The 14,973-nt window shown below is 37.0% G+C and overlaps 2 protein-coding genes across 2 annotated transcripts in view; both read left to right on the top strand.

Moving 5' to 3' along the window:
• Window positions 1-14,973, top strand: part of LOC310717519 (semaphorin-4E-like) — a 66,632-nt gene that overhangs the window by 39,478 nt on the left and 12,181 nt on the right. The gene's annotated exons all lie outside the window — the stretch shown is intronic.
• The window catches only part of LOC310717523 (semaphorin-4E-like), a 55,943-nt gene continuing 47,602 nt past the window's right edge, over window positions 6,633-14,973 (top strand). The window contains exons 1-2 of the mRNA XM_083525702.1: window positions 6,633-6,775; window positions 8,660-8,805. Coding sequence (XP_083381828.1) covers window positions 6,637-6,775; window positions 8,660-8,805 — 285 coding nt within the window. The 5' untranslated portion in view covers window positions 6,633-6,636. The remainder of the gene's footprint in view (window positions 6,776-8,659; window positions 8,806-14,973) is intronic.

Here is a 14,973-nt window from a genome sequence, read left to right as displayed (position 1 = left end):
GCAGCAGAACGGTTGGGTCGTGTTAACTCACATGGTCTTTACTCAGAACTGCATTACTAATACAGCACTACATAAGTCACCGCTAGAGGGCAGGCTTATCACAGAATGCTGATACCAATAGTACATATATTACAGCTACATTTGTTTTTCGCCTTTAATGCTAACTATTTCTATTATATTTCTGTAGGAACCATCAGGTTTTCATTTTATTATTTCACTCAGACTTCCTTTTAAAAAATAAATAAATTAATTAATTAAAAACCTTCCCCTTTAATGCTAACCTTTTCTTGCTAGCAACTATAAGTGATCGGCAAGGGATATAGAAGCATACTCAAAATAAGAAACTATTTATTTATTTATTGTTCATTTTGCGATATTGTGATTTGTGGATTTGAAGTTGGGAGCAGGTTGAGAAGGACGTGGAGAGGTGGAGTTCTACATTGGAGAAAAGTGGAAAAAAAAAGTCAGTAGGAGCAATAAATAAGAGGGAGGGCATTAGTTTTAATACAAAACATAAAAAATAAAGAAATAAATAATAACAAAAAAATAACTATAAAAAAATGTGTATATGTGTGTGTACGTGTGTATATATATATATATATATATATATATATATATATATATATATATATATATATATATGTATATATATATATATATATATATATATACATACACACGTACACACACAGATAAACAGATGCCGCCACCAATTTTTTTATTGTTTAAGCTGTAAATTATCCTCCCACACACCTTAACAACACAAAGAATACATTTGCAGAATACAGTAATTATTAATTATTATTAAATATTATTAATAATTAATTTTATTATTATTAATAATGATAATAATAACAATAATAATAATTATTAATAATAAAAAACATTTTTGGTCAAGTTTTTTGGTCTATTGTGCTATCCACGAGAGATCGGGAAAATCAGCTAAACAAATTAGTTATGTGGCAAATGCAATAAACCGGGGACACGATATTCGAACCGCGGTAAATCAGGAGTGAGTCGCACTTGTTCCAATGAAGTTTGATATTATATACCTTATCTTACCACAATCCATATTTCTGTTTTGTTGTGATTGTTCTACACAGTAGGTAAAAATTACACATATTAAAAATGAAAATATTTGTTTGCATCACTTAAAACATAATTTATCTACAGTTGTGAAGGTGTCACTGCACATGTCTTATCAGAAATCAAACATCAAATGTCCAGATCTCACACACTGCTTTTAAAATGTGTGCTGTTTAAACTTGGAGCTCATTCAGCTAAATTTTTACACCTTTCTTATTGCTCATTGTATGTAACTTCATTCTAATATTTTGTAAAGAACTGATTTGTTTTCAGATTTAAATAAACTTTTAGTTTTTTAAGCCTATTGTGAACAGACCCATGATTCTAAGTAAAGACAAGAAAAAATGTTTAGAAAAGTTTTTTTTTATTGCAAATATAAAAAAAAAGACAAACACTGGAAAATGTTTATTTGGGAAAGATCAATTACAAAAATATACACTCAGTACAAGGTTCAATATTCTCATCCGCTCACCCATTTCTTTTCATAAGGCCTGGTGCAAAGGTGAAGATTAATTACACATCACAGAATGCCTTAAAATCCTGCACTGGGAATCCACATGGTAATTTATACCTTTGATGGTTACATAACTGTTTGTCCACGTCTTCAATTGTAAGCCCCAGACCCTCATCTCCTGAAACGATAACTCTTGAAATTGAACCACAGCTGGAACATGCCATTGGTGAAGCCGTGGCGAAGGGAGTATTCTCATTCGCGGTTGACAAGCTTAAATGCTATGTCCTCATATGGTGGCATGGCATGATAACGTAAGATGCCAGAGTCCTTGTTGTCCAGGCCGGCTCCAGGATGTACTGACATGTGGAGCGCTTGTCAATCAGGTCTGGGTAGTAGATGTTAAACTTCTGTACAATTTTGGGTGGCGGGTTGTCAAAGTTAAGTGCACGCAATTGCATGTTTTTGAAGGCGGTACTTGTCTGCCCACATGTACATTTTCCCAGTCAGTAGCATCTCTATGATAAAAATGGGCCTCGTTGCCCTCCATGCCCTTTTTTTTGTCCTTTCCACACCTTCTCCTTCACCTCCCTACTTCTCTACAGATGCACTGGCCCCGGTCTCTTGTATCCAGCCTCTTTCTTCAGCAGCTCTCTGTGAGTGAGGCAATATAGAATACACATATTGGTATACGTTTAAGCTCTTTTCACCTCCATGGTATTTACATTTAGGCACTATGTCATGTTGATCAATACATCATTGCATTACATTTTTTTTTCTTACTGGTCAAATTCTTAGGAATCTTTTTGAAAAGACCAGGAATATTCGTCCAGACTAAAGATTTCAATAACTGAACTTTTTTAATCAACTGCCAAGATTTATAATCTGCATATTCCAAAACACATATAATCTTGAGTTTATATTACTGGCTTGTTTTAAAATGAAATAATCGAGTTTATCTGTTTAAGGTTCTACATATAATAATGCTCCTGTTGCTTATTTGAGTTGAAAAAATTGTATCATATGTGATAAAGGTATATATATATATATATACACTGGTTAAACCAACCAACAAAACCTTTTCAAAATCTTTCTGCCTCCACTTAAAAAATAAATAAATAAATAAATAAATAAATAAATAAATAAATACAATTCTGCCTTCACTTAAGCCCCGCCCATAAAGAAACGTCACAATCACTAACTGAAAATAGTTTATTACACTATACATTATTATACAGTTCTCAGTATCCACTATTTGAGCTTATAGAAGGTATGCACAAAAATTTTGTAAAAAAAAAAAATAAATTATGTAAAAGATTACTTTATGCAGCTGTAATGACGGTCTTAAACATGTAAATATTCTATTAATGAAGAGAGAACACATTACGGGTAGTTTTTGGTTAGTTTTCTGTTGAGCGCATGCTATAGTTTGGTTATTTTAAGCACGTGATTGTGTTTACTATCAGGAGTAACAGAGAACTGCATGATTTAATCTAGTCATCGTTGCTGATTTATACAGGTATGTTCCATCCGGTGTCTGTTCATTACATGGTTTATTACACTATACTTTATTATACACTTCTCAGTATGACCGAGCAACAAAAATCTTGTAAAAAAAATAAATAAATGTAAAACATTACCTTATGCAGTACTGTATATTGATTGTACTGATTGCACATGAGATAAAGTTTTCATGCTTTCAATTTTATTTTGCATTTTATTTTTAGGAATTCGTAGTAAATGCCAAACATTTGATTTATGCACAAATAAATAGCTCTCAGTCTGCGCTGTTTGAGCTGACAGAAGGTGCTAACATCATGCCTGAGTAGCAGATTCAGGATTTAATTTTGTTTTATGCTGCTGATTTATACTGAATATATACCAAGAACTAGACGGTGTGCAAAAGTAAGATGATGCAGACACTAGTAACAAGTAGGCCGTTACATTAATGTAAAATCTGTAGTGTATATAATTTAAATCTTAATTCTGTAATGACAGAAGCTTTGGTAAAACATAATTAAGTATACGATTCATTGGATCACTCTGTGAGATCCTCTCTGTGTGTTTGGGCGCATCCATGTTGCCTGCTTACTAGTGCTTACGAATGCTAACTAGGCAGCTTTCAGCAGGATCACATTTTTCACCCAGAAACAACTAATTCTAATTGGCTGCTAGGTGGCATTTAACTCTGTAAAACTCGAGACAGATATGAACTCGGTAGAGAATTTCCCTCTGATATCTTCTATTTATTTTTTGTTTTTTTAACTGTGGATAGTGAGTTATACTTGTATACTTTCAATAATAAAAAAAAGAGAGAGACAGAGAACTTCACTCTGTATGTCTGCATTTCATCAATTCATTCAATATAACGGGACAAGTTCTCCCTTACTTCTCAGCTTGAGAAATACAAGGTGTGGTGTGTCAGTGTGTGAACAGGTTGAACTTGAGTTCCCGACACAACAAATATTAGGAATATTCTGTCTATTACGTTATATGGTTTAGGAGAGATGGCAGTGGAGTTTTACTCTGGTAGGTGAGAAGATACCTGATGAATGGAGAAGGAGTGTGCTGGTACCGATCTTTAAGAATAAGGGAGATGTGCAGACCTGCAGTAACTACAGGGGAGTTAAGTTGATCAGTCACACCATGAAGTTATGGGAAAGAGTGGTGGAAGCCAGGCTGAGAGAAGAGGTGACTATCTGTGAGCAACAGTATGGTTTCATGCCGAGGAAGAACACCACAGACTCATTATCTGCTTTGATGGAGAAGTATAGAGAAGGTCAGAAGAAGTTGCATTGTGTGTTTGTGGATTTAGAGAAAGCATACGACAGGGTGCCGAGAGAGGAGTTGTGGTACTGTATAAGGAAGTCAGGTGTGTCAGAGAAGTATGTGAGGGTGGTGCAGGAAATGTGATGGACAGGTTGACGCACAAGATCAGACAGGAGTCTGTGTGGCCCATGATGTTTGCGGATGATATTGTTATTTGTGGTGAGAGTAAGAAGCAGGTTGATAAGAGCCTGGAGAGGTAGAGGTATGTGCTGGAGAGAAGGGGAATGAAAGTCAGTAGGAGAAAGACAAAGTACATGTGTGTGAATGAGAGGGAGGGCAGTGGAGTGGTGCTGTTGCAGGGAGAAGAGGTGAAGAAGGTGGAGGAGTTCATGGAACCTGGGGTCAACAGTGCAAAGTAATAGAGAGTGTGTTAGAGAAGTGAAAAAAAGAGTGCAGGCAGGGTGGAGTGGGTGGAGAAATGTGGCAAGAGTGATTTGTGATAGAAGAGTGTCTGCAAGAGTGAAAGGGAAAAGTTTATAGGACTGTGGTGAGACCTGTGATGTTGTATAGTTTAGAGACAGTGGCATTGAGTAAAAGACAGGAGCTAGTGATGGAGATGGAGATAGCAGAGCTGAAGATGTTGAGCTTTTCGTTGGGAGTGAAAAGTATGGACAGAATTAGAAACAACAACACTTTGGAGACAAGGTGGGGAGGCGAGATTGAGAAGGTTTGGACATGTGCAGAGGAGGGACATGGGTTATATCGGTAGGAGAATGCTGAAGATGGAGCCGCCTGGAAGGAGGAACAGAGGAAGGCCAAGAAGGAGGTTTATGGATGTGGTGATTGTAGACATGTTGGTAGTGGGTTTGAAAGAGGCAGATGTAAAGGACAGGGGGGTATGGAGACGGATGATCCACTGCGGTGACCCTAATGGGGGAAGCCAAAAAAGAACACCAAAAGAAGAACACTTTATATCGTTTTCTTCTGAATGCATCTGCGTGACTTTTACATTTAAATGAAGTGAAAACAACTTCACAAGAAGAAGGAAGTGATGCTGTGGTTTGCAGATGCTACATACAGTTTGCCTTAACTAATTAGATTAGATTAGATTAGTTTAGATTAAACTTTAATATCATTGTGCAAGGAAGATGTACAGAGCCGGCTAGCTAGACTGTCTATTAACAATTTGCTGCTCTGGTGTCTTTTGGGTTATGATGAACGTTCAAATTTCCAGGGAATTCAGGGGAGCATTTGTGTGATTGTGCTTTCTTTTTTCGCCACCTGATGCCGCCAGTAGGCCCACATTACCTATTCCTTATACCCCATTCCCTAATCTGGCCGTAATGTTCCCGCGTTTGTTTAGTTGTAGAGATGAGAAATTCGAATCTGTTTACGGATTCAAATCCTTATGAATCACTCAGTAAACGGATCCCAGTCCCAGCCAGGACACGCCTAGGACACGTGAAACTGAGTCCACTGTGTCCACTGTTTCTGATCAACTCACTCAGCTACATGTTGCTGCAGTTACTTGCTAACAACATCTTAGAACAACTAAATTGTGTAATTTACAATTTTATTTATATATGTTGTTAGTAGCAAGATAGCCAATGACTCAAGTGAGACAAGTAAATGAAGAGAAGGATTCCTGAATCCTGAGTGATATAAAGGATCAGGTTATTTAACCCGGATGTATCCGGATTTGCTCACTGTTCCTTACTTGGACCACTTTTGAAAGATACTGACCACTGCAGACCAGGAACACCCCACAAGAACTGCAGTTGTGGAGATGCTCTGACCCAGTCGTCTAGCCATCACAATTTGGCACCTGTCAAAATATTAATAACTTTAATTTTCAGATAACAGTGATTATATTATTTAATATAATCATTAAATATGATTAATTGGCTTATTATTTCTATACCAAGGCTTGAATTTAAAAAGTGTATTAAATCACTTAAAAACATAAATTTCAGGAGAATATAATTTGAAATATAAATATAAGAAACATAAAAATAAATTGTGTATTGTGATATGTATTTAAACACATTTTTACACACACACACACACACACACACACACACACACACACACACACACACACACACACACAAAAACAAAGAAAGTAAAAAAGTCTAATCTGGTAAAATATTTCTTAGAATTTGTGCTTCATGTTAGGAAAAAGAGCATTGTTTGACACGTTTCACAATAAATCATTACAATTAGTTTACATGTATTATTTTAATTGTCATATAAGTAAATTATTGTCATTTTAAGTCAGATGGTAAAGTATTCCAGTATTTTTCACGCAGGACTGTTTGAGAGGCTGAAAAATGACCTTGTGCTGTAGCAGAAGAGCTAAGGACATGCTGTTTCTCCTTATCATCCTGTCTTTCTGGGGTCCAGCTGTATTTACTTCAGCCCAGAATTTGCCTTTATTCAGCACCCCACGGAAAACAGTTCCCCTGAGCAGTAAGTGATCGATCGATCGATCGATCGATCGATTGATCTATCTATCTATCTATCTATCTATCTATCTATCTATCTATCTATCTATCTATCTATCTATCTAAGGGCTGTCAATAAATTTAAATATTTGATAGTGATTATTCACATGATTATCATGAGCTAACTTATGAATAAATCTCAACTAAATCACACATTTTTATCTGTACTTAATGTACCTTAAATTAATTATTTTCAGGATAAAAATGTTCTAATCAACATGGGCAGGGATAAATATGTATGCTTTATGCATATGCATGTTTATTATTAGTAAAACCATTTAAATTAGGAAAACCATCGGGACACCAAACAGAACTTTTCCGATGTTGCCACACAGACAGTTTTAATTGCCGAATGTGTGCATCATGGTGTTTTTTTTGCTGCTTGATTTGAGAGTTGACACGTCAGTAAAACAAATGTTCAATGATTGAAAAATCTTTTTTGCTGATTAGTTTTTTTTTTTTATGTCTGAATGAAGAAAGAACGGCGTGCATAAATGTGTGTTGCATTGGAGGTTGTAATTTTGCCTTTTCTATATTTATTTCTATATATTTTTATTAAAACTGCTAAACAGAAATACACACTGCATTAATCACGTATTAATTAAATTAGTGGCATTAAAATGAATTTGCGCTAACGTGTATTTTAGCCATATATATTAGGGGTGTAACAGTACACAAAATTCATGTTTCGGTACAGTTCTGGTACAGTTGGGGGAAGATTATGTTAAACATAAAATCGCTTGTAATTTTTTATTAACAGTTTATATTATTAACATTGGTGATCATCAACATTTGTACAGTTTACATTTAAAAAACAATTCTAAATTAAATGCCTGCTAATTTAAATAACATAAAATATTATTTTCTTTTCTTTTTTTTTGCAATACACTTTTTATTATATTGACAAAATTGAGTAATCAATTAAAATGCCACAAATTAAATTGATTAAATAAAATTTAAATTAATGGAAAAAATTAAGTTAAATTGTTTACATTTGTTAGACATCATTTTATGTATATACAGATGTATATGTGTGTTTTACATTTAATACTTTCTAAAGATATGACCTACTTTACTGCTCTACTTCATTCCTTCAGTCACTTGCTACCTCAATATGCGGAATTGTCAGGATTTTCTCCTTTCAAGAGGAATTCTTGAAGGTGGACATAAAACACTAATGAATTCTTAGCGCTAGAGTTAGCTGCTAGCCAGTTCCTGGCACTATAGATTCATTAACGTTTTCATACATGCGCAAAACAAATCTTTTTTTTCGGAAGGAGTAGTCACAGTGATACTTCACTAACTCTGGTGTATTATTATTTTTTTAACCCTGGCATTGTTGTGTATGTTTTCAAGTTAATAATAATAAAAGAAAATGAGCGACTGACCATGTCCCCCCTTTCAACCATTTACATGAAAGTCTAAAGAAAATTAATCAATAAACAAATGTTCTAAACTGTACTTTTAATGTGCCTTTAAATATCTATATTTTAGTTTTTAACTCTTTGACCTCATTGTTTCCAGTCCCAGTCTGCTAGCGATCTCCTTGCATAAGCAATCTTCTCGTGTCTTTATAGGCGCAATTACATAAAATAATCGAAATAACATTTTAAAATAAAATAAACACACAAATAATGTTACGAAAATATAGAATTATGGCAATTAAATTATATAAATGAATTTACCCTAAAACCACAAAGATAACTGAATGTTATTTACAAGCATTAATTTCACTCTACTTCTACTCTTCTTTATTTCTCAGTACTCTTCTGTTCTTTGTTACAAGTAGCACTCTCCATTTAGCTACTTCACTACACAAGGGACTTAAACCCTTTTCTGCTGTTGCTAGGAAATGGAGGATACATTTTTCAGGAGGAAGGAGTGAGGAACTACTCCACCATGCTCCTCGTGGAAGACATGGGTGTGCTCATCCTTGGGGCTCGAGAGATCATCTTTGCCCTGGACCTCGTCAACATTACCCACAAGAAGGATATGGTTAGGAAAATTATTTTTTTATTTATTCAAAATGCTCAGGAAACATTTATTTTGAACTGTCTATTAATAGTTTTTAAATCTCCTAATAGCACCTGCATCCCAAAAGGTCTTCCAAATCATGTCTGAAGCCTTCTATATGCTCCACAAATAAATGTTGTGAAGCGACGTTTACTACTTTATATTTCAAACAGACTGTATTTTATATATACTGTATTTTATATATATAATGACATCATGGAGCTGCTGGATATTAGACACTTGAGAAGTACACACTTTTGAGATACAGTGAGGAAAATAAGTATTTGAACACCCTGCTATTTTGCAAGTTCTCCCACTTAGAAATCATGGAGGGGTCTGAAATTGTCATCGTAGGTGCATGTCCACTGTGAGAGACATAATCTAAAAAAGAAAATCCAGAAATCACAATATATTATTTTTAAACTATTTATTTGTATGATACAGCAGCAAATAAGTATTTGAACACCTGTCTATCAGCTAGAATTTTGACCCTCAAAGACCTGTTAGTCTGCCTTTAAAATGACTGATCTAGAGAAGATCTGTGTGGAGGAGTGGGCCAAAATCCCTCCTGCAGTGTGTGCAAACCTGGTGAAAAAACTACAGGAAATGTTTGACCTCTGTAATTGCAAACAAAGGCTACTGTACCAAATATTAACATTGACTTTCTCAGGTTTTCAAATACTTATTTGCAGCTGTATCATACAAATAAATAGTTAAAAAATCATACATTGTGATTTCTGGATTTTTTTTTTTTTAGATTATGTCTCTCACAGTGGACATGCACCTACGATGACAATTTCAGACCCCTCCATGCTTTCTAAGTGGGAGAACTTGCAAAATAGCAGGGTGTTCAAATAATTATTTTCCTCACTGTATATATAGTATGTACTATATATAAGTAAGTGTTTTAATTAAGGTTTTATAACTATATACAACTCTAATTAAGGGTTTTTCTGTATAAAAGTATTAAAAAATGCAAAAGTCACATATTGAGTTTAACTATCTTTAATTTAGACATTTTAAAGCTTATAGTAGGTGCTTGTTAAGGAATGCATTTGGGGATTTATCCTTTGATCTTTCTGTAAACAAAATATAAATAAATTGTAGATGGCAAGTTGACAAGCATGCATAAAAAAATCTATATAAAATATAATGCCATTTTTTTTTGTTGAAAAATACAGATATTTTGATCATTAGTGGAGATATAAGCATCTAGCATATATAATTTATTTAAATTTGTATAATAATTAAATGATATATGCATAAATAACATATACAAACATTTGAACATAGTAAAGCTGCAGTAAATCACGTTTGAAAACAGATAAGTTACTGTTGTAGTAGACAATTTAATTATTATACTGTATTTATTTAAACCTATAAAAGGTCCCCTGGTGGTCTAGTGGTTAGGATGCGGCGCTCTCACCGCTGCCACCCGGGTTCGATCCCCGGTCAGGGAACCATCCCCAGCCACTCTCAGTGCCGGTCCCAAGCCCGGATAAATTGGGGAGGGTTGCGTTAGGAAGGGCATCCAGCGTAAAACATGTGCCAAATCAAACGTGCGGAGGATCCGCTGTGGCGACCCCTAACGGGAGAAGCCGAAAGAAAAGTTTTATTTATTTAAGCCTATATCAGTGGAAATACAAATAGTCTTTTTTTAATTTTTTGTTTTAGGAAGAGTGGGAGGTGACTCCAGATATGCGGGAATCTTGTTTACACAAAGGAAGAGATTTTCAGGTAAGATCTCTTTTTGTGTTTTTGTTCCATCAGTGGGTTTAGTTTGATTAAATGGTTACATTATGCATGTACACTCACATATGTTTTTTTTTTTTATCAAAGCTGAGTAAAATGCAATTTAGTGACTTGACTGCCAAATTTGGCACACATTATTATCCAGAGTAACTTAAATTTCACACAGAACAACTTCAAAACTTACACAGAATGATCTAAAAAACTAAACACTGAGGATCGATTCAAACTAAGCACTTCTAATTACAGAAATTTAGTCAAATTTTATTCTTTATTCTATGTGAAAATGTACAGTGCATTTATGTAATTCGGCAGACGCTCTTATCCAATGCAACTTAAATTTATCTCATTCATACAACTCATCAGCTATTGGTTTAAGTCATTGCGAGTAACTTTTATCTCAGGTGCTGACACAGAGACTTTTGTGGAAGATATTGCTTCTCAGTGATAATACGATTTTGACCACAAGTTTAACCACAAGCAAATTTTTAAGATTAGAAGTTTAGGAAGAGGCATCTTTTTAGTGAACCCAAAATAAATAATTATATGTGATTTCATTCTTTTAATTTTTCACTTCCATATTTGACTATATCAAGGAATTTCCAACACCACCACAGACATATACCAATCAGGCATTCATTATTATGTTATGACATTATGACCAGTGAAGTGAATAACACTCTTTATCTCTTCATGGCACCGGTTAGTAGAAGGGATATATTGGAAAACACATGAAAATTTTTGTCCAAATTTTATGTGTTAGATGCAGGAAAAATGGGCAAGCGTAAGGATGTGAGCGAGTTTGACAAGGGCCAAATTGATATGGCCAGACAACTGATTTTGAGCATCTCCAAAACTGCAGCTCTGGTTGAGTGTTACCTTACTAATTCACGTGAATGATGCACGAGGGCTGGCCCATGTGGTCCGATCCTACAGACAAGCTCCTGTAGCTCAAATTGCTAAAGAAGTTCTTCTTCTTCTTCTTTTGGCTTCTCCCATTAGGGGTCGCCACATCGGATCATCCATCTCCAAACCCCCCTGTCCTCTACATCTGCCTCTGTCACACACACTACTTGCATGTCTTCCTTCACCATATCCATAAACCTCCTCCTTGGTTCCTCCTTCCTGGTAGTTCCATCCTCAGCATTCTCCTACCAATATACCCCATGTCCCCCCTCTGCACATTTCCAAACCATCTCAATCTCGCTTAACTCACCTTGTCTCCAAAACGTCCTACATTCGCTGTCCCTCTAATAAACTAATTTCTAATCCTGTCCATCCTCATCACTCCCAATAAAAACCTCAACATCTTCAGTTCTGCTACCTCCAGCTCCACCTCCTGTCTTTTACTCAATGCCACTGTCTCTAAATCATACAACATCGCAGGTCTCAACACAGTCCTATAAACTTTCCCTTTCACTCTCTCAGATACTCTTCCATCACAAATCACTCCTGTTACTCTTCTCCACCCACTCCACCCTTTTCTTCACTTCTATAACACACTCTCCATTAATTTGCACTGTTGACCCCAGGTACCTGAACTCCTCCACCTTCTTCACCTCTTCTCCCTGCAACCACATTAATCCACAGCCCTCCCTCTCATTCACACACATGTACTCTGTCTTACTCCTACTTACGTTCAATCCCCTTCTCTCCAGCGCATACCTCCACCTCTCCAGGCTCTTCTCAACTTGCTCCCTACTCTCACCACAAATCACAATATCATCCGCAATCATCATGACTCCTGTGAACTCCTCACCATGACTCCTCTGACCTCGTCTGTCAACCTGTCCATTACCACTGCAAACAGGAAAGGGCTCAGAGCCAATCCTTGATGCAGTCCAACCTTCACCTTCAACCAGTCTGTTGTTCCTACTGCACACTTCACTGCTGTCACACTGTCCTCATACATGTCCTGCACCACCCTCACATACACCTGACTTCCTCAATCAATACCACAACTCCTCTCTCGGCACCCTGTCGTACGCTCTCTCTAAATCCACCAACACACAATGTAACTCCTTCTGACCTTTTCTATACTTCTCCGTCAACATTCTCAAAGCAAATAAGGCATCTGTGGTGCTCTTCCTTTGCATAAAACCATACTGTTGCTCACAGATGGTCACCTCTTCTCTCAGCGTGGCTTTCACTACTCTTTCCCATAACTTCATGGTGTGACTGATAAACTTAATTCCCCTGTAGTTACTGCGGGTCTCCACATCGCCCTCATTCTTAAAAACCGGTACCAGCACACTCCTTCTCCATTCCTCAGGCATCCTCTCACCTTCCAGAATCTTGTTAAACAATTAGGTTAAAAACTTCACTGCCATCTCTGCTAAATATCTCCATGCTTCTACCAGTATGCCATCTGGTCCTACCGACTTTCCACTCTTCACCCTCTTAAAAGCTGCTCTCATTTCCTCCTTACTGATCCTATCCACTTCCTGCTTCACCATCTCTACACCATCCAACCTTCTCTCTCTCTCTCATTTTCCTCGTTCATTAGCTGTTTAAAATACTCCCTCCATCTTCTCAAAACACTCTCCTCACTAGTCCACACATTTCCATCTCCACCCTTTAATTCAATTCAATTCAAGCCGGTGGCAACTGTGGCAAGGAAAAACTCCCCGAGACAGCATAAGGAAGAAACCTTGAGAGGAACCAGACTCAAGAGAGAATGATTTTTGTTTGATTTTTGCGTTGATGAGAAACCGTCCCAGGCTGCACAGAGTGGCCTCCAGTCGAAGAGAACACTATCCAGAGGCAGGCCTGGAAGAAGTGGGAATATCCACAGAGGGAAGAGGGGCAGGAACAGTGGTCACTGGAGCCTCAGGAGCAAGTTTAACTCAACCGAGAGAGAGAGAGAGAGAGAGAGAGAGAGAGAGAGAGAGAGAGAGAGAGAGAGAGAGAGAGAGAGAGAGAGAGAGAGAGAGAGAGAGAGAGAGAGAGAGAGAGAGAGAGAGAGAGAGAGAGAGAGAGAGAGAGAGAGAAGAGGGTGACAGGAAGAGAAGGATATGGATTATTAAGTGTCCTTATTGTTGTATGAAAGTTAATGTCACTGTGCAGTTTGGACTCAAGACTCGCTATGGCAGCATAACTAAAAGGAAGAACCAGAAGGTAATACAGACATGAGGGATCTCTGGGATAAGAGACGACCCACCACACCACCGTCAACAAACCTGAGTTAACGTGTGAATGTGAGGGGACGACAGCATACAAATATCCCAGTTTACCAAACACTCTATATACATGTTCCCTCCAGATCTGAGCCTATACCTAAGAAGCCTATACTGATCAAAGGCTTGACTAAATAAATGTGTTTTTAACCTCGACTTAAACACTGAGACTGTGTCTGAGTCCCGAACACTGATTGGAAGGCTGTTCCATAACTGTGGGGCCCCCTTTTGTAGTCTTCATTATTTGAGGAGCCAACAGATAGCCAGCACCTTTTGATCTAAGTAGGCATGAAGGATCATACTGGTACAGAATTTCACTCAGATACTGCGGTGCGAGACCATTAAGTGCTTTATACTTCAGTCGTAGTAATTTTTAATCAATGCGAGATTTGATTGGGAGCCAGTGTAGACTAATTAAAACAGGGGTGATGTGGTCATATTTCCTAGATCTAGTGAGGACTCTTGCTGCTGCATTCTGAACTAACTGAAGCTTATTTATGCACTTATTTGCACACCCAGACAGTAAAGCATTACAGTAGTCTAATCTCGAAGTAACAAAAGCATGAACTAGTTTTTCTGCATCCTGTAACAACATCATATTTCAAATTTTAGCAATATTTCTAAGGTGAAAGAAGGCGATCCTGGTGATATTATTCACGTGAGCCTCAAAGGAAAGACTAGGGTCAATATTAACACCAAGGTCTTTGACAGCCGTACACGCTGAAACAGAAACACCATCCAGAGATGCTACGTAATCGGAAAGTTTGCTTCTAGCTGCAGGTGGTCCTAGTAAAAGTACTTCCGTCTTATCTGAGTTGAGCAGAAGAAAGTTATCAAGCATCCACTGTCTAATTCCCTTTACACACCTCTCAACATTGTTAAGCTGATCTCTCTCATCTGGCTTTGCGAAATATACAGCTGTGTATCATCAGCATAGCAATGGAAGCGAATACCATGTTTATAAATAATTTCAACAAGAGGCAGCATATATAAGGAGAAAAGCAGAGGGCCTGAGACAGATCCTTGAGGAACACCAAACTTTACCTCAGAGAGTGTGGAGAACTCACCATTCATATCAACTACTCTAACTTGCAGCACATCCTTCCAAACTCGGTCTCTCTGTCTGGCCAGTCTGTACAAATTTTTTTCTTTTTCCTTAGTGTCCAACTTCTCATACAGTTCCTTGGCTTTCGCCACATCCCTCTTCACCTGCTGCTGCATCTCC

Source organism: Silurus aristotelis (assembly GCF_946808225.1).
Source record: "Silurus aristotelis genome assembly, chromosome: 22".
Classification (NCBI taxonomy): domain Eukaryota; kingdom Metazoa; phylum Chordata; class Actinopteri; order Siluriformes; family Siluridae; genus Silurus; species Silurus aristotelis.
This window is presented reverse-complemented; position numbering and strand designations above follow the sequence as displayed.